The sequence below is a fragment of the Peromyscus californicus genome, unplaced genomic scaffold, assembly GCF_007827085.1.
Source record: "Peromyscus californicus insignis strain IS unplaced genomic scaffold, ASM782708v3 Scaffold_14__1_contigs__length_90479793_seg_2, whole genome shotgun sequence".
Classification (NCBI taxonomy): domain Eukaryota; kingdom Metazoa; phylum Chordata; class Mammalia; order Rodentia; family Cricetidae; genus Peromyscus; species Peromyscus californicus.
In genome coordinates, this window is record NW_026294436.1 from 38,528,886 (window position 1) to 38,554,493 (window position 25,608).

General features: G+C 44.5%; 1 protein-coding gene across 1 annotated transcript in view; it reads right to left on the reverse strand.

The window, feature by feature from the left end:
* The window catches only part of Lamc2 (laminin subunit gamma 2), a 67,837-nt gene that overhangs the window by 40,959 nt on the left and 1,270 nt on the right, over positions 1-25,608 (reverse strand). Inside the window, exon 2 of the mRNA XM_052737197.1 lies at positions 7,659-7,847. Within this exon, the coding sequence (XP_052593157.1) occupies positions 7,659-7,847 (189 nt within the window). The remainder of the gene's footprint in view (positions 1-7,658; positions 7,848-25,608) is intronic.

The window sequence follows — 25,608 nt, forward strand, 5'->3', positions numbered from 1 at the left end:
GAAAGCTTCACTTAGGTGACATCTCCTGGTGGCCCAGTCACTGCCTCAGAGTCATTGTCTTGTTCATTTTGTTCAACGGTGTATATTTGCTATCTACACTGATGGGCTTAATAAGGGCATTTTTGAGATAAGATCTCATGTATTTAAGGCTTCCTTACAACTCAGTGTGTAGCCCAGGATGGCCTTGGACATACGATCTCCTACACGCCCAAGCGCTAGGATTACAGGTATGAACCACCACACCAATTGTGCAGTGCTGGGGACTGAACCAAGGACTTCATGCATGCTAGGCAATCACTGTACCAACTGAGCTCCATCGCCAGCTCAAAAGGACACTTTTGTTCAGGAGTGCCTTTCACCCACCTGCCCCGGCTCTTCCCTTCCACTGCTCTGCCCCCCTCCCAGAGTCCTGCTTTTATTTTCTTATCATACACATGTATACATGGTTATATAACCTAGGTTCCACATGCGAGAGAAAACAATATTTGTCTTTCTGTGTCTTTCTTACTGTGCTTACTATGAGCTCCAATTCCACCGATTTTCCTGTAATAATGTAAGCTCCTCTCCATGCGGAATAAAACTCCACTGTGTGTGTATACCACCTTTCTTTCTGTTGATGGACACCTAGGCTGATCTTAAAGATTAGCTTCTGTGCACTGTATCATAATGACTCAGTTTTCCATAGACACGTTCTGTAAAATGGGTCCTCTGGGTGGTACATTGATGGCAAGAGAGAAAGACTCAGGCTGGGGGTAGCAAGCACAGTGGGATTTCACCACTTCCGGCACATGCCCTGTTACCATCCCAGTCTGAGTTTCCACCTTCCCTCTGTACCTCCCCCTTAGCCTCTACACACCTCAGCCTCCATCCAGAGGAAGATGGAGAACGTTTGCTGAAGACTATTCGGTTTTGTTTAAGTCCCCCAGACAAGGAGTCAGATGCAAACCCCAGGATCCTAGCCTGCTGGACCCCACCTCTCCTCATCCACTCCTGTTTTCTCAGGCCCAGCAGGGATGTTGCTCTCTGCTCTACTCAGGGCATGTGCATGCTGCTTCCCAGAGACATTTGCCCTGACTGCTTCTTCAGTCTGGAACGCTCTTTTGCAGCAGTCAGGACACTGAGACAGGAGGGTCAGAAGTTCAATACCAACCTCAGCTGTTTATGGAGTTTGAAGCCAGCCTGAGATAGAGACACTATTTGGAGAACTAAAATAAAATAATCAGACCACAGAGCTAAAAAAGAAAATACCTGCTGGGATTCTGTTGGATAACATTACACAGAAGTCCCTCTGTAATGAAATTTTTTAAAACATAAATGGATGATTTGATAATCCCCAAACATATTATCCTGTTCAAATTAATGTTAATTATGTTTTCAACTTCAGAAAACCCTGCAATCATGTCTCAGAAATGATTGTTCTTGTGCTGGCAAGATGGTCCAGTGGATAAAAGTACTCAACACTAAGTCTGATGACCTGAGTTCAATTCCTGCAACCCACGAGGTAAAAGAAGAAAATAGACTCCTCCAAGCTGTCCTCTGTGGCACGTGACCCCCTCACCCCATAGAGGAATAAAGGCAAAATAATTAAGAGCTCTTCCTCCCCCTTTAAGGGAATTATTATTATCATAAGGTAGCAAAGAGAACTCTGTTATGGCTTGACCCAAATAGTCCCAATTTTATTCTCTAGAATATTCTTCTAAGAGGAACTGTGTTAAACGGTCCCAGCATTAGGAAAGTTGAGAACCATTGCTCTCGAGGAAGCTGGAGGCCAAGAAAACAACCCCAGCTTTGAGTTCAACAGATCTCAAGTCAAATCCCAGGAACTTCTAGCTGCATGTCTCTGGGCAAACTGCTTACATGTGATTTCTCTTAAGTGCAAATGAAAGTATACACCTCGAGGGGCTGTTGTAAAACTAAGAGCTAATCTGTAAGAGGTGCCTAATCCAGTGTCTCACATATAGTAGGAGCTTAAAAATGTAGTTAACGCTACACTAATAGACTGTTATAGTGTTAGCACTATACTAGTAATTTACCCCTGAGGCAGCATCCTTCAGGCCTTCAAAGTTGGCATGAGACTGTTTGATGTCTCCAAATGCAAACATAACTAATTTAACTCACATTCTAAAACGTCTAAAATAACAGTACTGGGTTTTAAAAGTGCTTTGCTAGAATGAAAACACCTGCCCCAACATCTACCTTATAAGCTGGGCTCAGGGATTGTGAACAATTGGCTTTAAAGATGAACAGCCTTCAGGTTTGTGTCTCGGAGTGTTCTCAGGGCTCAGGTAGATGATCTCTATGTGCCTCTGAGGGTGCAGGAGGTGTCAAAAGGATTCATACTTTAAATTAAGCCAAGATAGCTCTCATGTGAGCCTTCCTCCCTCCGTGTGTGTGTGTGTGTGTGTGTGTGTGTGTGTGTGTTGTGTGTGTGTGCACACGCGTGCATGCACACGTATGCTAGGGATATATCTCAATAGTAAAGAATTTGCTCAGCATGTGCAAGGCTCTGGGTTCAAGCCTCAACATCATAAACACACACACACACAAACACACACACACATACATGCATATAAACACATTTTAAAGAACAGAAATATGCTAATCAGAGTAATACACAGTCATAGTTATGTAAAAAAGTAATGAAAGGAGAGAACAAGCCCACTGATACTGAAGCCCACACACCTCAAGAACTTGGGTGTCATGAGAGGAAAAAGTGAGCACACACACAGTGTATTTCAAAGTATCTGCGAAAGGCTAGCAGGACTTAGATATGTGACTCAAAAGAAGTGATGGCCACTCAGCATTGTTGCTGGGACCACAGTCATCACCTAGATAAGCTCACTGTGGGCTGGGGAGAACTCAGTGGACAAGGCACTCCTGTGTGGGGACCAGAGTCTGAGTCTCCAGCACCTGACTCTAATTTCAGTGTTCAGGGGGCGGAGCTATATCTCAAGCTCTCTCCATACTGTTTCATTTTGGGACAAGGTCTCATTACACTGCACAGACTGCCCATGAACTTGCTCAGGAGCAAGTTGGCTGGCTAGCTCGCTGAACGTGAGAGCTCTTGTTCAGTGAGAAACCCTACACCTCAGTTAAAAAACAATTGGAGAACAATCAAGGAAGATACCCAAGATTGGGCTCTGGCCTCCACACCATGCACACCAACCCTCACACACTCATGCCTATATACATGCAGACATACATACCCCCCCATATACACACCTCATCTGCACACACATGGACATGACATAAGCTCACTTCTAAATTTATGAGAAATCGTTGTGAAGACCAAACTACATTGAGCATCATTCAACTCTTGGCTTCATTTACTGTTGTGAGCTAATCTTTCTGTACACTGTAAAGATGTGTCTCTGCCTAAGGCACCTTCTGATTGGTTTAATAAAGAGCTGAATGCCCAATAGCTAGGCAGAAGAGACTAGGCAGGACTTATGAGGAGAGAGAGGAACTCGGGGGTTAGAATCTCAGTGTGCAAGAAATGCCAGCAAGACACTGAGGAAGTCAGATATACAGAATGGAGGAGAGAAACACACGGCAAAACATAGGTTAACAGAAACAGGTTAATTTAAGTTCTAAGAGCTAGTTGGGAACAAGCCTAAGCTAAGGCCAAGCTTTTGTTATTAATAATAAGCCTCCAGGTCATTATGTGGGGACTGGCAGTCCAAAAAAAAAGTTCAACAAGATGCCGGGCGGTGGTGGCACACGCCTTTAATCCCAGCACTCGGGAGGCAGAGCCAGGTGGATCTCTGTGAGTTTGAGGCCAGCCTGGACTACCAAGTGAGTTCCAGGAAAGGCGCAAAGTTACACAGAGAAACCCTGTCTTGAAAAACCAAAAAAAAAAAAAAAAAAAAAAAAAAAGTTCAACAAGGAAGATAGGTTATAATTTACCACACATGAAGTGATGGCAATTTTTTTTTCTTTTTTAAGATTTTTTTTTCATTTGAAATAGCAATTTCGCTGCTATTACAAATTCTTTCAAGTAATTACTTGAAAATGGAAATGACCTTGCAGTTGATTTGGGAGACTATGAAATCACACAGGAAATTAAAGTAGACCTGTAATTCCACCTACTTGGGAGGCTGTGGCAGGAGGATTGCAATGCCAAGGCCTGCTGGATTACAGAGCAAGTTTAAGGACAGTCTGGGCAGCTTAATGAGACCCTGTCTCAAAGTAAAACAATCTAAAGAGGTAATTGGGATAAGTTCAGTGACAGGGCACTTGCCCAGCATGCACCGGGCTCTAGGTTCAGTCTCTAACACCCCTTCCTCAAACCAGGCTGCTGGTTTAGTGATGCACAAAGCCCAGGTACAGTTAAGAACACGTGGTGGAAATAGTTTCTCCTGCCAGTGTGTCCCTCAGCCTGGGCAGCTGGACCTGAAGCTTTTGTGTCTTCATCTCTCCAGCAGGAATGTGGGTGTGTGACAGGCACAGCCTGCCAGGCTAAGAAAATGTTTTGGAAAGTATAAAGCATTAGTCAGCCCTTAGGAAATCCAGGTTTTCTGGGGGACCTGGCTGCCTTGAATAGAAACTCAGCATTCTGATTTTTTTTTTTCATTCATATGGAAGGGACAGGAAGGACCTGTTCTGGGGACAGAAGACCTGGATTATATTTGTACCTCTCAAAATTCCTTGCTGGGAGATTTCAGGCTACTTATTAACTTTCTAGGTCAACTTCTCCACTGTTAAAGATACTTTCAGGCCGGGCAGTAGTGGTACACACCTCTAATCCCAGCACTTGGGAGGCAGAGGCAGGCCTATCTCTGTGAATTCAAGGCCAGCCTGGTCTACAGAGTTAGTTCCAGGACAGCCAGGGCTACACAAAGAAACCCTGTCTCAAAAAACAAAAAACAAAAACAAACAAACAAAACAAACAAACAAAAAGAAAAAGGATACTCTCAGATATTCAATGCTAAAGTGGGGTTGTTAATAATAAATAAAATGTTAACAAATCATTTTAGGTTCATATATGGTCACTATGAGGCTCCCGTTGTGCCAGGATTTTGTTTTCATTTTTTTCGTTTGTTTAGTTGTTTGGTTGTTTGTTTGGTTAGTTTTTCAAGACAGGATTTCTCTCTGTGTAGCCCTGGCTTTCCTGGAACTCACTGTGTAGACCAGGCTGGCCTTGAACTAAGAGAGATCTGCCTGCCTCTGCCTCCTAAGTGCTGGGATTAAAGGTGTGTGCCACCACCACCCTACCCTCAGGATATATTTTTTTATTATTTATCTCTTTTACTTTTTGAGGCAGTTTCACGTAGCCCAAGCTGGCCTTGAACTTGCTATGTAGCTGAGACTGATCTTGAACTCCTGGTCCTCTTACCTCTGCTTCCCAAGTGCTGGGATTACAAGTTGGTGCTGTCACACCTGGGTAGGATATAATCAACCTCCATCTTCATAAGAATATCTATTATTGACTATACTTTGCTAACCTGTCTATCACGTGCTTAATTATTCCTGCACTATAATGTGATGCAAATACCCAGATCACCTTTTCTCTAATGGGAACGCTAGAGCACTGAGAGGTGACACAGTATGTCCCAAGAGACCTAGAGGTAGCCACACAGGCAAGATCTGAACCTGGACTGTTTGGCTCCCAAGTCCACCACTATCAGCTATGATATGAGCAAACCTAGACTAAAATCCTTGCTCTGCCCCTTAGTTCTGCACTCCTGCACAGGCATCTTCCTGTCCCTTTTACCCTCATTTCTTAAATGGAAACCCTGTTCAGATGGTTATCTGTGAAGGTTAGTTAATGACTGAAAAAAAGCACTTCCCACCAGGCTCCACCCCCATCAGGCTCCACCCCACTAGGCTCCACCTCCCACCGGGCTCCACCCACCACCGGCTCCCATGAAGTCCCAGATGCCTCCAGAAGAGACATACTTCCTGAGGCTGGGTGAGTGGGAACCACACAGAGAGACTGATGAGGAACATCAGTCTCTCTGTCCAGCAACTCATTCCTTGTCTCCTCTGGAATTAGAACCTTGGATTCTGTCAGGCTTTGCAGGGGAGCCCACTGAATCTGACTACATCCTCACTGACCACTTTGTGAGGACCACTCCGCTCCTGTGATACACGGTGAAGCTGTGTGTTTGATGGGGATCTTGGCTCTCCCAAGAATCTCAAATACTCATTAAAACAGAACAATTTTTCTCTTGCTTTTTCTTTATGAAGTCCATGTGAGGAGTGTCATGGTGAGAACTGAGAAATCTAAGAGGTTCTGGATGTTGGGTTCACTAAACACATAACTAACAGACTGGATTCAGACTACACCAGAATAACAAACCCAGGTGAACCTGGGACTGCCCCCAGATCTGTATCATCCCAGGGCATTCCAGTTTTCTAGAAAGTTCCTGACACACTCCACCAACAGCTTGTTTGGGCTGCACTGAAACCTGCTCAATTGCAGATTCTTCCAGCTGCAGCTGTGAATTGGTTCCACATAGCTACACTGAGGCAGAGCCACGCTAAGGTGCTACACTTTAAGTGTGCACCACGTTATGCTCTTGAACACTTTCCAACAAGGAGAAGCATCAAATGCCAGGAAAGATAATAGACAAATGAGGTACCAATAAAAAACCTCCGCATGTTTATAGACCTGTCCTTCCCCTGATGCATTTACTAATATGTGTGGACCGTCAACCCACCCACGATGAACACAGCCCAATGTGGGCATCTCTGTGTACAATAGACACCTACAGTTTGGGACTGTAGCACTGGAGGAGTCACAAAAACCAATAATCCCTAGCTCTCCCGTGAACACCCCTCTCCCCCCCCACCCCTACCCCCTACCCCCCCACCCCCCCCCACCCCCCACCCCCCCCACCCCCCGTCAGGAGCTTCCTATCCGGTGGTCGCTCTTGCGAACAGCTCTGGTCTTTCTCTGGAGTTATCTGCTGCTAGCACCTAACACGGGCATAGAAATAGGTCCTTACAATCCGCCTTTTTCCTCCTTTTTGGTTTTTGACACAGGATCTCATGTAACCTAGGCAACTCTGTGTGTCTGAGGATGACCATGAACTCCCGATCCTCTTTCTTCTACCTCCCAAGGGCTAGGATTACAGGCAGATGCCACCACACCCAGCTAATCACTCTTCTCAACAGCCTGGTCAGAACAATGGTGGATGTGAAGAACTGTCGCTGAAAGTGACCAGGCTTCCTTTGTCCCCAGGTCACAGAAAAGTTAGCCACCGGACTCTCAGGTGTGGTAACATTTATCTGTGATTCCAGCTCCTTCTTGAGCAGGAAGATCAAGAAGGAGAGGCCAGCCTAAGCAATTTAGGGCTTATCTCAAAATTACAAACATTTAAAGGGCGTATAGCTCTGCAGTAGGACACTGGCCAGCACGTACAAGGCTCTGTGTTAAATTCTCAGTACTGAAAAGAAAGTATATGACTCTCCACACTAGAATCCACACTAGCGGCACTGAAGACCCTGCTCCTCCCAGTACCCCCAGTGTTAAACATTTCCTCGCAGGCAGGAATTGCTACAACGACCAATGTCTGGGGGGGACCCAGTGGTGCAACATCTCCCTCTTGGCTGGCTTGTTCCCCGCTCCTTCCTCTTTCCCTTCCTTCTCTCTGACTTCCCTCTTCCCTCCGTCTGTCTCCTCTCTCTCCTTCCCTCGCCCTCTTCCCACCGACCTTTTGAGTGGCAGTTGCAGGGTAGGCAGCGGTCTCTCTCCCGCTGCCGGTAAAAACCCTCCCGGCACCTCTCGCAGCGAATCCCGGCGGTGTTGTCATTGCAGTTGAGGCAGCGGAACCCATGGCCCGTCTGCCGCTGGAGCTCCTGGTCAAAGATGCACTGTCTGGATTTCCCATTGCAATCACAGACTAGGGGAGAGGGGAGAGAGGGTCAGAAACAAGCAAAAGCATCAGACTATTCCCCCAGGTGGTTATTATCAAGTATGCAGGGACTACTACATGCTGACTTAAGCTACTCAGGGGGAAAGAGAGTGACACGGGCCATTGGGGCAGAGTGAGGACTCTTGTTCCACCTAAAGGAAGCAGCAATCACATAGTGCCAGGGTGATCGTTGTCTGGGAAACATGAATTCAGGGTCACCAAATTGTCCAATTACATAAGAGAAGCCAAAAAGCTTGGTAATGCTTTTAATATGAAAATTCATGGTTTGAATATCTGCAGAGCATGCATTTGGATCACTGTGTAAACAAACCAACAGAATAAGTCAACGAGCTAACGGAGAACTGCCAGGCATGGACGCTCATCCAACTCTCTAGCAGCTCATGATGCCCACTATGGAAGACATTCATTTGTCCCTCAACAACATCAAGGCTGAGTGGCTGATCTGGCCATCTGGGCTGTTGGGATAATCCTTTTATACACATCTGTGTGAAGATGTGCCTATGTCCTTCCTCATTTTTCTAAGGCACCTTCTGATTGGTTTAATAAAGAGCTGAATGGCCAATAGCTAGGCAGGAGAGAATAGGTGGGATTTCTAGGGAGAGATAGGAACTCTGGGAAAGAATCTGAGGTGGAGGATTTGCCAGCCAGACTCGGAGGAAGTCAGATATACCATACTGAGGAAAGGTAATGAGCTACCATACTGAGGAAAGGTAATGAGCCATGTGACCAAATGTAGATTAATATAAATGGGTTGATCTAAGTTTTAAGAGCTAGTTTGGAATACACCTAAGATAAGGTCAAGCTTTCATAATTAATAAAAAGTTTCCGTGTTATTATTTGGAAGCTGGTGGTCCAAAGAAAGTCCGACTATACTGTCTAGTTCTTTTCTCATCCTCACTAGTATCTTGTGTGTCCCTCCGAAAGTCAGTTGTCAAAGAAAATCATCATATAATGTCAGCCAATTCTGGGGGGGGGGGGGCTAAACAGCCAAGACAGTCACATGTGGGAATAACTGGCGTAGTATCTGATATATAGTAGACACTCAAAACGTTTTAATCATGGTTTACAAGAAAAAGTGATGGGCCTTGAAATCAAAAGAACTGAAACATTTCATTGAACAAATTTCCTTTCCCTCCTGGGTACGTGGCTGTGACTCGATCCCAAGGCTCTGTGTATATTGGTCAAGCACTTTACCAGTGGGCTATATCCTTTGGGCAAATCATTTCAGCTTTCGCATCTTGTTTCCTCCTCTACAAGTGTGGAACAGGTTGGCTCCCTGCCGCCTTTGGAGGGTCTGTCTGAAGAAGGACCAGCCAGTGCCCTTTACCTGACTCCTTTTCTTCCCTCAGAAATAACAGGCGAAAACCAACACTTATGGTGAAGAAATTTGACTCAGTAAAGAGCTGGGGTCTGAGGGCAAACCTTTCCACAGTCTTCATTGGCCAGGTAGCCTTGGTGTGTGAGGCAAAGCCTTGGTGCCTGTGAAGCTGTTTCTGGAGTGTCCAGAATTAGGATTTAACCAGAGTAATAACCATAAAGCCAGCAAAGGGGCCCCGTGCTGAGCAGCTGTCCTGTGCAGGCCTCATGTCCACCTCTGAAGCCACAACCCACTGCCATCAATCTCATTGGCTCCCTAAATATGTAACATCAACCCAGAGCCGCCCGGTTTCATTTATTTTAAATTTCTATTATACCTATGGTATGTGTGCATGCTACTCCGTGCATGCAGAGGACAGGGGACAACTTTTGGAAACAGTTCCTCTTCTTCCACCATGTGGCACCCAGGGATCAAACTCAGGTCCTCAGACTTGGCAGCAAGTTCCTTTAATCTACAGAGATATCTTGCCACCCGAGCTGCTTTGTTCCCGGGACTTTACATCCATTGGCTCAGCTAACTCTCACAATATTGTTTTAAACTCTCTGCTTAGGGGATGGGAAGAGGAATGCTTAGAGGGGGTACGCACCTTGCCTTCTGTTACAGAAATAGCTAAGTGGCAAGGGCAGAACTTGCTCCCTGGTCTGTGTGATTACGCACGCACGCACGCACGCACGCATGCACACACACGCACACATGCACACCTGTGCCACCACAGGATGTTGCTGAGACTGTTGGTACTCTTTATAGCCTTGTCAGTAAGATATTGGTGACTTACAATAAACAATTCATTTATGCCATCAAACATGGAGAAATCAAGCTGATGTCCAACTAGAAGCTTTGCCTCTACTAACTAGTATTCATCATACTGGAACATACTTTGCACACTACTGGAGGAGAAAACTAATCATCATTATCACCAAGCTACAAAAACTGTGACCTACAACAGTGAACCCTTCCGCTGGCCCACGCGTCTTGTCTGAGTAGTCTTACATCTACCTCTCTGGGATTCTCACCATGCCCCTACTTCTTCCCTAGAAGAGAACACTTTCTCTCTCTCTCTCTCTCTCTCTCTCTCTCTCTCTCTCTCTCTCTCTCTCTCTCTCTCTCTCTCTCTCTCTCTCCACATTTCCATTCACATTTATTTATTTAACAGATCAACCGTAGACACTGTTCTTCAAGGCTTGTATTAGTCGAGCCTCTAAATACACAAAGAGCCATAGCATCTCCTTCCTCTCCAGTTAAGATGGAGGCTTGCCACCCCAGGCATGTCAATCATTTCTGCCCGTGGTTTCTAGATTCTTCTTGACTACCCCTTGAGCAATAAACCCGGCTTTTCCTTCCTTCTCCTTTTTTGTTTTTGTTTTGTTTCTCTGTGTAGCTCTGACTGTCCTGGAACTTGTTCGGTAGACCAGGCTGCTCTTGAACTCAGATCCTCCTGCCTTTACCTCCCAGGTGCTGGGGTTAAAGGCATGTGCGACCACACCTGGCCCAAACCCCACTTTTCAATCTCCTTACTTAAGAGACAAAAATTGACCATGGTACTTCAAGGCCTGAACAGCTCAGCTCGTAACAGAATCCTGTTCTGAGACTAGACACCTTCATTCCAGGGATAAAAACCAACATTTAAGTTTACAGTGTACTGAATTTGTTCCCAATTAAAAACTGTTGTTTTCTGTTTTTCCCACAGAACCATTGCCAAGCCCAGTCTTTCCCAGCTAATGCTGGTGAAACTGATTTTTAAATCTCCAGCAGATGTGCCACACAGCTGTCATGTGCTGTGAAATTTCTACCAAGGAATGGGCATGCCCATCACACGCGTTATGTACCCCAGGCTTTTCCACTGTACCACCCAGTGAACCAGTGCCCTCCCCGCTCCATGCCTCCTAGAAGCAGTCTCCAAGCAACGCACATTTCACTCGGCTTTTCTAATCCAGAGCAGACTGTTGTTGTTTTTTGAGACAGGGTATCATATAGCCCAGGCGGGCCTGGAACTCACTAGGAGCTGAAAACGACCTTGCACTCCTGACCCTTCCATCTCCCAAGTGTGGGGAGAATAGGATTTGCCACCACCTCCCATCGGCAGACTTCACCTGAGGAGTGTGTTGGCCTTGAGGGTCGCACTGCTTGGTAATTTGGTGAAGGTACTCCAAGTAGCCTTTCCTGCAGGACTCTGAAGCTACCCGGCCGGGTTAGGGTTCCACTGCGCTGTATTGACACAATATTGAGGCTTCAAGCACTCACACACAGACAGTGAGAAGAAAACTCACCCTGTTTCTTTTGCCAAGAACTATTCTTTCTGCCATTGGTCTATACTCGAACTATGGTTTCCTTCAAATTTTCTCCTTAGATTGATGTCCCTAGGATTGAGTTATGAGAGCAAGTAACCAATGATTACTCATTGTCATAACTGTGAGGGGGAAAAAAGCAAACAAACAAACAAACAAACAAACCCTCATTTTAAATTCTAGAATATTCTTGCAACTGGGCTTAAGAAAATGAACACAATGCAGCTTGTATGAATCTCTTTCATTTGGGGGTCATTTCTTACTGACTAGTACCATGAGTTCACTCCTGGCCACAGGGCATCCACCAGGCTAGACGTGGGCTAACAGGTAGAGGGACTAGGCCAGCGGACGGAGGGGAAGTAGCATTCACCTTCAGAGGATGGCAGCCAGCAGTCAGCCAGGGTGAAGAAGGGCTGCTGTAGTCAGGGCTTCCATTTATACTTTTCAAAGAAAATAGAAACCTGGGTTTGTGTAGGAAATCTATCAGCTTTTAAACACTTGCCGAAAAAAATGTATTTTTCAAGTATTCTTTACGAAACAAAGCTGTGTTAAGGGTAAAGTACTGTTCTTTGCTTCTTACTTCCAACAGACAGGAAATGGGAAAATTAAGGCCCTGGGTACCACATAGTGCTAGGAACTAGTCCACAGCAATTGTTCAATATTTGTGAATGAACCAATAAAAGGATGCTCTTTTGAATTTTAGGAAACGTGTGGCTGAATGTGGTGGTTCACACCTGTAATTGGTACACTTAGGGAGCTGAGGAAGGATCAATGGGCATTCTTGGCCAACCTGGGCTATATAGTTCCAGGCCAGCCTGAGCTACAGAATGAAATTCTGGAAAGAGAGAGAGACAGAGAGAGACAGAGACAGAGAGACAGAGACACACAGAGAGCTAGCTTTAGATGTAAAGTGGGCACGCTTAGTAACCTGTGACTCTGATTGGTTCGGGTTATGCACACCCCTTTCTCCTAATGATGCTTGTGGCAGCCTAGCTCCTTTACCTGAACGTACTATGTACTATGTAAACACACCCCTCTTCAGACAATGTACCCAGCTACCTCGGGTGCCCCCCACATGCACACCTGTATCAGCCTACATAGACACCCTTCTCTGGGCAATAGATGCTTCTCTTCTTCAAACAGCCATCAAACTAAGACAGCTTCTATCCAAGTATATTCTCTATCTCAACGCATCTAGGTATGAGAAATGGAAAGACTGATCCAGCCTGAGCTGGGTTTTGATGCATACACAATAAGGTAAACTGTGTTCTCAAGTGCATTTTCAGGGAAAAGCTTTTATTGACCATCCCATGCATATTGGGCATACATATGATTAAAATCAGATGCATTATGGGAAAGGACACTGCACAATAGAAAACGATTATATGACCTAATCAATCAAGAGAGAGAACTGCCTGGGCTACACCCTTAGTAACCAAACCCCTCCTTCTCTTGAACTCCAAAAGGACACTGGACACTGCAAACAGTAATCAGGGCTGTGAGTGTCTTCACTCGTGTGGTCCAATGCTCCTCGCTGTGTCTTCTGATCTTTCCTATTGCTTTGCTTTAAATGAAGTTTCTTTTGCAAATCTCTGAGCTTTGATTACAACTCCTTGAATAAGAGGCCGAGTACCTGGAAGCACCCGGCCCCAACACCAGCCCTGGAGACAGATGTCTGTGTTCCTACCGTTTAAAGAGCTCCACCTGCTCCCATGGATCTGCATATGTATTAAAAATACAAATTTAGCCGGGCGGTGGTGGCGCAGGCCTTTAATCCCAGCACTCGGGAGGCAGAGGCAGGCGGATCTCTGTGAGTTCGAGGCCAGCCTGGTCTACAGAGCGAGATCCAGGAAAGGTGCCAAAGCTACACAGAGAAACCCTGTCTCAAAATATATATATATAAATTCAGCAGTCACTCTTCCCTAGTCTTCCCCATGGGAGTCCAGTTTAGCTCAGTCTACCTAGATGAACAGACCTAAATGCAATCCCCTAATAGATTCTGAAATAAGAGGAAATTCTAAAAACATCTTGATTGTTATACTTTTCCTTCCCTTGTGTTTAGATGTGTTTGATTTTAGAACTGGAAATTTTTTTCAATTTTATTTTCAAATTTGTTACTATCCTTCCAAACTTTGACCCAGCTTCAAACATTATAAATATACCACCCAGCTTTCATCCGGAGGCCTTGAACAGGCACATGATGACCGTGCAAGTTAAGACAAGAGTCTTGGGCATCCCCTGAGTCAGCAGCAAGCCGTTTACCAATAGTCCTTCCACTCATCCACTCTGAACAAATTCACACTGAGCATCTAACATGTGCCGGGTCATTCCAGCCTCCAGGATCCAGCAGCAAGCAAAGCCAGGCGATGCCCCAGCCCTCAAAGAGGCATCAGAGTCTGGGTGGCAGATAACCAAGATAAATGAATAACAGAGAGAGCATATCAGGATAGTGATGTTTATTAAGGAAAACTATATAAACCAGGAGACATAAACAAATGTAAACATGGATGGAGAATAGAAAAGGATGGGAGGGTTGAAAAGCGCTATATGCCAGTTACGAATTCATTTTTTTAGTTAATGCTTGTCTTGCCTATGGTCTCTGCTCATGTGTCGCTGGCTGCAGCGACTTTCTGGTAAGTTACCACAAACGTAAAAACATAACCAATGAGTCCCTATCATTTTATAAATGATGCAGGCTATAAACCCTTTCTTTCCAAAGTACCTCTTCGGTAGATTTTGCTGTTTCTGTTTTGAGCTGGAGCTCACTCTGTAGCCCAGGCTTGCCTCTAAGTTGAGATTCTCCTGCCTCAGCCTCCTGAGTGCTGGGATTTCAGGTGTGTGCCACCATGCCCCATCACACTGATAGATTGTAGTTTCCCTGACTCTTCTTCTTTTTCCCTCTTGTGTTCTTAGCCAAGGAAATGCACACCCACGTCGTTTATTTCCTGTGTGTGTGTGTGTGTGTGTGTGTGTGTGTGTGTGTGTGTGTGTGTCTCCCAGGCTGGCCTAGAATTCACTATGCAGCCATGGGTTATAGCAATTCTTCCATCCCAGCTTCTCCTGGTGCTGGGATTACAACTGTGAGCCACCGTACCTGGCTTGTTGTTGTTGCTGTTGATCTAATCAATACCACTTATTATCCAACAGGGAGACTACCCTGGGTGCTTGGACACTAATACTTCATGAGCCAGCAAGATTTCATAAAAGGGCTACCAACATTATATTTTCCCAAAGCTGATGTTGAATCCGTTTATAATTTGTGTATATTCATTAAGCACTTATCACATTACCCATGTTTTCCGATTTCCCTGTGAGGAGACCTGGGTCTAGGAGCTGGCATTAAGAGATCATTACAGGGGCTGGAGAAATGTCTCAGCCAGTAAAGTGCTTGTTATGCAAACACGAAGACCTGAGTTGGATCCCCAGAACCCACATTAAAATTATGGGTGTGCTGGCACATGCTTGTAACCCCAGCATTGAGGAGGCAGGGCTGGGTTCCGGGGGTTTGCTGGCCAGCCAGCCAGCCTAATCAGTGAGTCTTTAGCTAATGAGAGATTGTCTCAAAAAACAGCTTCCAAGAAACAATATGGTCCTCTGATCTCTACATGCATGTAAGTATATACATGCATGTGCATACAAACACATACACACAATTTAAATATATATACATGCCTACATACAGATAGCTAGACAGACAGATAAAGAGATGAAAGATTGCATCAGAAAACACAAAATCAGAGTTGGCAACGTGGCTCAGCAGGTAAAGACACTGTGCCATCCAGCCTGACAACCCAAATCCCGTCCTTGGAACCCACATTGTAGAAGGAGAGAAACGCCTCCCACAAATTGTCCTCTGACTTGCGCGCATGGGCTATGGCATGTGCAGGCCCTCACACACATACACACAGAAACAAAAGCTATTGGAAAAAAAAACCCAGAAAATAAAAAACCCACATGAAGCCCGGACATGGGGCTCAAAACTGAACTGTTGCTGTTGCTACATCCCAGTCAGTATTTCTTGGTGAATTCATTCACACTGCACTCTCGCCAAGCCAGAAACACCTCTTCAAATTTCATCTGCTTCTCTATCCTCTACGCTCCAGCTCTTGACAGCCAGTCAGGTCTCCCCACAGATAAAGGAATGCAATTCATCAAGTTCACCTCCAGCCCTAAATAAACACTTGGGAACCGGAATCATTTTACAAAGATTTTCACGTATTTCTCCAAGTCTAGGAAAGCGTGGGTGGCACTTGTGTCTGGCATACTGCGTGCTGTGTATCACAGTGATAACTGTAATAGCTCAGTCGCTGACCCTCAAGGTGCTTCTTAGGAGACCTCCAGGCAGCTAGACACGGGCTGGTCCACCCACTACCACCCACACTCCTCAGGGCGAACAGATCAAAGGAACTGGAAACCCTCTTTAAACAATGGAGCCAGGAGCCTGGAATCACTCTGGGCCAGTTCCCAGCACTCACTCCCACCCCTCACTAAACATGGCCCCTGACAAGTCAGGACAGGAAACCAAGGGGCAAAGGCTGTTTCCAAGCTGTAGACTGAGGAGAATGAAAGGAAACTGAAAATGTTTCCTAGGGCTGTCCTTGGGGCAAGGCTGAGGGAGATCACCAGTGGTGCACAGGTTCATCCAGTCAGTATTCCTTTTAAACTTCCCATAAGGAAATATCACCTTTTGGATCAACTACCAGGAATTGTCATAACTTGGCAAACCTATGATCACCAGTGTGATGAAGAGCCTATTTATTGTGCTAAAAGCAAGCTCTGAGCCAGGTGTGGGGGCGCATGCCTGTAGTTCCAATAATCAGGAGTCTGAAGCAGGGGGACTGCAATGAGTTAGAAGTGAGCCTGGTCTACAGAGCAGAATCTGTCCCAAACAAACAACAAAACCCCACAAAAACACATCACATCTACACCCAGCTTTTCACCAGGGCAACCTCATTTCTACCCCGGGGCAGTGTATGAACATTGTGCTTACTGGTGCCTTAAAGACAATAACAAAATGAAAACACACAAACTCCTTTGAAAACCCTGTATATTTGGCCCATGTCAGCCCCTCCTTTTACTCTCTTTCCGTAGTTCCCTGGGCCTCAACATCTGGACCCTTGCACGAATTCCGGAACCCTAAGCTCTTTGCTACCTCCGGCCTTCAGATTGGCCATTTCCACAGAACTCACAGGGTGCTCTAAGAAACATCCATCAGATTACACACTTCCCTGATCACAACCTTCAGCGACTTCTCTCTGGTCGCCGGAAGCGATCCTCCTCACGTGATCACAGAGCTCACCACTTCCATTTACAACATCATATCTGTGGCAATTACCCAGTTCATCTCCAGAATCTCTCTCTTCTCTGTTCCAACGGTACCTGGTCCAGCACTTGGCACCGATGTTGCTAGGATAGATGCAATGGATAGATGGATGGATGGATGGATGGACGGAGAGATGGAAGAAAGCAGAAAAAGAAGAGGGAGGAAGAGGTGGGAGAGATATAATAAAGGCAGCCTGGCCCTAAGGAAAGCCAGTCAGGGTGGGGATGGCTCAGTGGGTAAGGGAGCTTGCTGCCAAGCCTAAAGACCTGAGTTCAATTCACAGAGTCCACATGGAAAAAAGAGAAAAACAGTTGTCCTCTGATCTCTTTACATGCTCGCCATAGCATGTGCACAGCCACACATACACACATACACATAACACACACATACATACAAATAAATAAATAAGCAAATAGTGTAAAAACAGAAAAGCCAAATAAAAACCTGAACCTCAGAATTCTCCCAGAAGTCCAGAAATGCACTTTGACATTTCCCAAAATGTAGGGGTGGGGATGTAGCTCAGTGGTCCAGTGTCTGCTTGTGTGCACATGAAGACCCCCCCAGGTTTCACCCCAGGAACTGCACAGAAATTTCCCCAACACAATACACATGGTTGTTGTTTCTCTATGGCGTTCGTTGTGAAAACAGCTCATGTGTCAACACCAAAACATCCACAGTGAGATGAGCAAAGAATCCGGAGAGGAAGGTGTTTTCGATTAAAGGGAGGTCTGGAACTTTCTGGCAGGTTGCCTCTGACACCAGAGGAGCTATCTCTGTCCCGGGCTCACCATCTCTGCCTGGCCTGTGAGACAGGAGCCACCAGTGGGCAGCCAGCCAAGGGTTGCATGGAGGAGGGGCAGGGGTGCAGCAGGCGGAGGGCATGAGCTCAGCAGGCCCTGATGGGGCAGCCTGCCACGCAAGCAATACTACCTCAGGAGCTAGGCATCTCAGCGGCAAGTTTGAACCTGACCGCGTGTGCTGGCCAATGCGAGCCTGGCTGTTCCCGCTGCCATTTCAGCTGCTGGGTACAGTTCTGCGTAAGTTACAGTAATCTCCTGTGACTGGATCCAAGCGGGGACGTTTAAGGTTCACACTGAGCTGTCTTCCTTATTTAGGGAAAGGTGCCTTCTGCCTCCTCGGCTGCCTTCTGGGTTCCCTTTCTGAGACATCAAATCCTCCCCCTGCTTTTCTCAAACCCTCTTAGACAGTGTGAGGTCATGCTAGCATGTTTCGTCCTGGCACTTCACCTCCACAACCAAGCCTTGTTGAATCCTACCTTTCCTCAACTCCAAACATTGGTTCCCCAAGCCTCAGCCGTGTGGACTCTTCCCTCTGTAACTCCCCTGGCGATCCCATTCAAGACAAGGGTTTTCATAACTGTAGGTATCACCATTTCAACCTTCCCCAGAGGTTTCCTGGCCCAATTCTCATACCCGACTTCAGTCATCCACTCCACTTCTCCAGCTGGTTCTGTCTTTGGACAAAACCCATTGAACAATAAACTCATAAACCAAGCATGGCGGCAGACACCTATAATGCCCATACTTGACAGGCTGAGGCAGGTGGAACTGGAGCTTAAGGAGCCAACCTGGGCTACACGGTGACACCCTGTCTCAAAACAACAAAGAAGCAAACACATTACAACAAAACCTCACTACTTCCAAGTCAGATGGCTGGAAGCCATCCTCACAGCCTCAGAGACAACTTCCTCAGCTGCCGCTAGCCTGTTCCACACTGGAGTTGAACCCACCAAATAGCTCAAGTCCACCCAAGTCTGTCTCTACTATGGTCATATGGTCAGTCTAGATCCAATCCTGAGCAAATCAGAATTGACGCAGCCTTCTGACTGGACTCCATGAAGCTTATCTCACTTCCTTCCACTCACTCAGCAGCCAGAAAATCTTGTCAAAATATAAATTGTCTCTGCTCCTCTGTTTAAAGCTCTCTATTGCCATTATTTTCTTCTAAGATTATACATTGGAATTCCTTCATGCAGCCTATAAAGATGAACATGATCTGATCTATTTCTTCTTTTTTTAAATGATTTACTTTTATTTTATGTGCATTGGTGTTTTGCCTGCATGTATGCATGTGTGAAGATGTCAGATGCCCTGGAACTGCAGTTACAGACAGTTGTAAGCTGCTGCATGGGTGCTGGGAATTGAATCTGGGTCCTCTGGAAGATCAGCCAGTGCTCTTAATCGCTGAGCCTATTTCTTTTCAGCCTAGTTTCACATAACGTCCCCAATTGACCCTATCTATCTATCTATCTATCTATCTATCTATCTATCTATCTATCTATCTATCTATCTATCATGTATGTATGTATGTATCTATCTATTATAGTAAGGTCTGTCTGTCTATCATGCATGTATGTATGTATGTATGTATCATGTATATATGTATTTGTCTATCTATCTTTTGTAGTAACGTCTATCTATCATGGATGTATATATGTATGTATGTATCTATCTATCTATCTATCTATCTATCTATCAATCATGTATGTATGTATGTATCTATCTATCTATCTATTATAGTAAGGTCTGTCTATCATGCATGTATGTATGTATGTATCATGTATATATGTATTTGTCTATCTATCTTTTGTAGTAACGTCTATCTATCATGGATGTCTATATGTATGTATGTCTATATGTATGTATGTATGTATGTATGTATGTATCTATCTATCTATCATGACAAGGACTGAGCCTAGACAGCTAGGTACCTGGTCTAACACCGAGCTAACCTCTGTCCTTTCATTCATTCTTTTATTTTGACAGGATCACACACACACACACACACACACACACACACACACACACACACACACACACTGCCCAGAGGAGTCTTGAACTTGCTCTATATCTCAAGCGGGCCTGGAAATTGTGGTCTTTCTGCCTCACCCTCCTGAGGAGATGGGTTTGCAGGACTTCCAGCAGCCCGACTTACACTGTTTAGTTGAAATCTTTCTTTCCTCTGCTTCTTATAACTCTTGCTTTGTAAAAGGAAACCATCATGGGGAGTCGTGAGTTAAGGCAAGAAAATCTCAAATAGCTCTTCTCTTTGTTCAAAGAAATTACACTGAACATTCGATGTTAATTTATCCTCTTGGAGACCATGCCCTACTTCTGAGTCAAAGGACTGGTCTCTTGCAAACTAGCAGCCCTTTTATGCTCAGCAGAAGTAACCGTCACCCCCATCTCCGAGAACTCGCCTATCATGAGGTCCTGCAGGAAGAAGTCCTCCTGGACTGAACTTGGTGAATAAGGATTAACTGGAGAACATTTATTCCCTTTCAAAACAGCTGCCACAGGCTGCTTGAAGTAGAAAAACAACGATCAAAGGTGTCCTTTCAGTAGGAATCTATTCTAATGTGTTCTTAAATTTATTTTTACAAATATTCAAATAATACACTCCTTATGAAATCCAAAACAAAATATACCCAGCAGCTGTCACTTGGTATCAACCTCATTAGAATCTTTGATCCTGTCTGAAAAAAAACCAGTCTTCAAATCTAAGCTGCTTAAGATGAAAATATTACTTTCTACCACACTTAGGTGTGATAATGAGATGTTCATAAAGATTTCCTAGTTTAAAAATCTCCTCTACGAGATGTCTCTTTCTGACATTTAATGTGATCCTCAATTTAAGTAGATAAAACAAAGTATGAATATTTCATCATTCAAATTTACCTCGAACCTTATGGCTTAGTGTGTGACTGTTTCCAACAAAGACTGACATGATTACAATAAGGGTATTTCCCTCACTACGAGGCCTTTAATTGAATTCCATTTTCTCTCTCCTTTTTTTTTTTTTTTCAGTTGCATTTTAAGCCAGCATAGCCCAATCTGCTGAGAAGTCCCTTGTTTGATCCACATGCTGCCCATGCAGTGTGGGTGAGGCCACAGCAGGAAGCGCTCCAGAGCTCAAAGGAAGTACCTCCTTTCACTACCAGTTCATTAGACGTAGTATCACAGCCTAGGCTGGGAATCACATGTGTGGCTTGCAGGTGACTCAGCCTGATGACCTGGACTTCTTACCTGAGCCCAGGCAGACAAATATTTCTCCCAAGTCCCTTATTGTTTTTATGAGCAATAGGTTTCCATACATAAATGTCAGCTAAGGTTTCTGGCTATCACTACATTCCTTTACAGATACACTTAAATAAGGACGTGTCTACAATATACTGTCATACTTCTGGGTTCTAGCAAAAGAATGGCTGCAATTATTGTGATTGACAAGGTTGGAAAATGGGCATGAAGTGCGTTCGTAAGATGGCTTTCGGTAAAAATCCTATTTGAAAAATATTGTATTCTCTTTCTCTCTCTCTCTCTCTCTCTCTCTCTCTCTCTCTCTCATACACACACATAAATGAAAATAAAATATTTTTAAAAGCTTCCATAATCCCCTCTAATGACTAAAAAGGGATATGTGTATAGGTTTGTTTGTTTGTTGTTTTTTAGAATGAGAAATAAGTCAAGGCGCTACCTTGGGAATGGAACTTTCATGTACAAGTGAATCCTGGCCCTCTTACTAACTATAGGGTTCCAGCTAAAGCAATCTTGGGTGCCTTGGCTTGCCTGTCATACATGCATTATACTTGCTGAACCCAGCTTGGCTCTGCCCAGTCATGGGAATCCAGGCAATGATTTTAGCTCCCTGATTATCATCCTCCTCTTATAAAACAAGAGGTTGGGTGAGTCCCCTTGGACCTACTCTCTATCAGCGTCAGATACACTCTCATTCAGTCATGTGGGACTAAGCAAGGCCGTTCCAGAATGAACGGAGCTCCTACTTCACTGCCCTGCATTGGACAGGGACAAGCATTTAGCTCCAGGAAACAACAGAGATGTGTAAACCTTTGCTGTAAGAAGTCTTCCACATAAAGTGCAGCTCAATGTTTAGACATTTTGTCTAATTTTGAGTTAGTTGTGGGAAGTAGTTTGGCTGCAAATTGATTTTTTTCCCAACATAGAAATTCATATTCTCAATTTAAATAAAAATAAAATCTGGAAGAGATACAGTTGGAGTTCTGTAATTGGGCTACAATGTCTGAGGAAGGCCAGGATACAGACCCTTGGCTCCCAGATCTCCAGCTCTCCTCTCCTGCGGCAGAAGGAACTCAGCCTTGTGTTGGCCAGTGTTAGAGGAATAGCCTCCCCACACTTCTCCTTTCACAGCTGTGATGTGAAGGAGCGTGTTCATTCAGCAGGAAGGAACGTCTGTAGACACACAGTCACCCACAGACACCAAAAAGACAGCTTTTGGCTTTGGAGATGATTCAAACATTACATCATCTTTCTGGGGTTTATGTTACAACAAAGCCCCAGAAATGCTTCAGTAATCTGCTAAGTTTCATTTGTGACTAAATTAGAGAATTCCAGAATCATAGAGCTCCTATTTCTGCACTGGTCTGAGATCGATGATTCGGGTCTTGTCCTTTGCCTTGCAAATTTCCCCAAGAAAAAGTCAATGTCAGTCTGGTAGAACTACTGAGGGCTTAAACAGGAAACACTCCCAGGATTGCCTCAACACGGCAATTTCATATCCTGACTTTCCAATAAATGCAATCACAAATTGACAGTTTCGTGGACCGCTAGAACTAAATCAGTGCCCCAGTTCAGGGTACCAAAATGAATGCCCCCAAAGGAGTTCCCAGCTCACACTGATTCCCAACTCTCTATTCCTATTTACTGTATGGATAGACTTTTTATTTTACCAAAAATGATCCTAGGCGGGAGGAGTGGTGCATTGAAGTCCTTTAAAAATCTTACATACTACAGAGTACTTTCTCGATGACTTGGGTGTTATCTGGGGGAGACATTAAGCTAAAATGACCTTACTCGATATATTGGATACTTACCAGTAAGAAAAATACCAAATTGTCTAACATAACACAGTGTCCCTTATCTCACAATCATGAGTGCTGGAAGTTGTCACAAGGAAGTTCAAGGTGACTATACTGTGAAGATTACAATGTGCTTCCCAAATATTTAAACCTTCTGTTTTGAAAACTCAGCACTTTCAATTGACAATAGAAAGAGATTCAAAGCCAGGCGCAGTAGCTCTTACGTAGATCCCCAGCACTCAGAAGATGGAGACAACAGGGTCATGAGTTCAAAGCCAACCTGGACAACAAAGTGAAACTCTATCTCAGAAAGAAAAAAAAATTATTTGAAGAAACAAACTGTATGGAAGCAGCTTTAGGAAGGCAAACATCTGAATTCTGAAGATGAATGCAAAGTACTTCATGAATGTAATTATTTCATGAAAGGCAAACTAATCAAAACTAAGTATATTGTACGTTATATGACTTTAATTATATTTGTGTGACTCATCTACTAAGTTAAACATAAAGAGACAGATAACTACTACACACACACCACTAAATGTTTTCAGAATCAAGCTGGTCAAACTAGCCAACATTCATCAGGAAGTACAAGGCCACCTTACATGCTTTGGGCAAGTTCTGAAGAGTGTGGGGTGGGGGTTGATAAGTCAGTACATGATGTGTTCCGGTGGACAACAGAAAAGCAAGAAGGACTGATTCGAGAGCCAGTGTTGGGATTCTAATCTGCTTTAGGTTTTTGTCCAATGTTTTCCCCACACTGAATCCTGGAGCAGGCGTCAGCCTGAACAGCAGGGATGCTCAGCACCTTTCTTGGGCTGTTGAAAGGAGAGGAAAGAAAAGCCCTGGCAGTCCACAGAGATCCAAAGTGACAGGACCTCACAGTTGTGTACTTAGTGGTCACCAGGTTCTCTAGCTTTACCTCCTGAGTTCTGATGTCTTTCTTCTCAGCTGTTCCCTCCCACTGGCTCTGGCTTAAGTTAATGCAATGGCCTTTTCCTCAGCTCTCCTCACTTCACGCCACCCTCTTAGCCTTGCAGCGGCCTCCCTAAAATATGAACACAACCACACCATTCCTGTTCACCAGTTCTCTGCAACTCTGCTTTGCTTCCAAGGCACCATCCTAGATACACAGCCTGGAGCCGAAGGCTCTTCGTAGCCAGATTCACAGCTACTTTTCTATCAAGCTCCTCCCCAGAGCTATGATCCAGACCTTTAGGGACACATGCCACAGTCTCTCACCCAGCTATGAGATACCAAATGAGAACCCTTGTGTTTCTTACTGATCTCTGGGCATCTGAATTCACTGTACCTGTACTCCTGGCTTCGGACTCTCTAAAGAAATGTGGAGTCCAGCTGTGCAAGGCAGTTTATGGTAACCTTCCTTTCACCAAGTCTAAAAGTTTGCATAGCTCTAATAATTTCATTTAGGAGCTGAAGAAGACTACAAGCAGCTGAGGAGCCTGAAACGTTATCGAGAGTGCACTGTGATGGTTTGAATAAGGATTTTGAATAAGAATGATCCCCATAGGCTCATATATTTGAATGTTTGGTTCCTAGTTAGTGGACTGTTTTGGAAAGATTAGGAGGTGTGGCCTTGTTGGAGGAGGTGTGTCTAGGGGGTGGACTTTGAGGTTTTAAAAACCACTGGCCAGGCCCAGTCTTTCTCTGCCTGCTGCCTACCAACCAGGAGATACTTTCGGTTACTGCACCCTGCTATAATGCTAATGGACTAACGTGCTGAAACTGTAATCAAGCCCCAATTAAATGCTTTCTTCTGTAAGCTGCCGTGGTCATGGTGTCTCTTCACAGCAATAGAATGGTAACTAAGACAGGCATTAACAAGTGAATAAACAAAAAATTTTGCCAGGTCAGGCTGACTCTAAAGCTGATGTTTTAACTGAGACTAACCCTGTAAGTCTTGGTAATTATATCTTTACCATAATTTCACCTGCAAGAAAAAAACCAGGAAGCAACATCACTACTTCAGACTTCCACAGCCCACAGGAGCCTCAGGTACAGGTCACTTTGGATCAGGACAGGTACCATACTTTTAGCCCAACTCCTAGTACATCCCAGCGTGCCATGAATGGAAAAATATGAATGATCTACCATAATGACAAGTTTTTAATAGTCCTACTTGGCCCCCAAATGAAGCCCTTTGAGGAGAGAACATAATATCTCAATCTGTCTCTAAGGAAGGGGAAAATGTGAACATGAGTCTAAACAGCACTTCTGACTTTGTGTCTGGATGGGATGCTCAGATACAAAGTCTGCTATGAGAGAACACAGTGTCCCAGATGTTGACTCTGACTATTTAACAATTGATGGCATCCTATATATTTTGTTTTTGTTATCTAACATGAACACACACATATACGTTGAATTATAGACAAGAGGAAAATTGCTGTAATGGTTACCTACCCTGTAAAAGAAAAAGCATACATACAACATATAATATATATATTTCTCTTGTTACTTTTATAATGTGATCAAAAAGGCTCAGCTTACGAACCCCTGGATCAAAGACTCTGCCACTGCCAATGGCTGCTTGGGTGGCCTTGGGCAAACTTAGTAGTTGATCCATGCACAGTTACTTTTAATTCTAATATTCAGAGACTATTTTTGCGCTTAGGATGCTTTCTACTAGGTTTCACTAACTTATCCTAACTCATAGGGAGCCCATTCCACATGACCACTTTCATATATATATGAATATATATTTAAGTTCATTTTACAAATCTAAGGCACACAACATGTTTTGAGACAACTAGTAAAATGGTAACTATAGAAAACGATCATGTCTATCATTTCACAGTTACCCCTTTTTGGTGACAATTATAACATAATCAGTGCGCTGTGGCCTGGATCCGTGATAGCTGGGATGC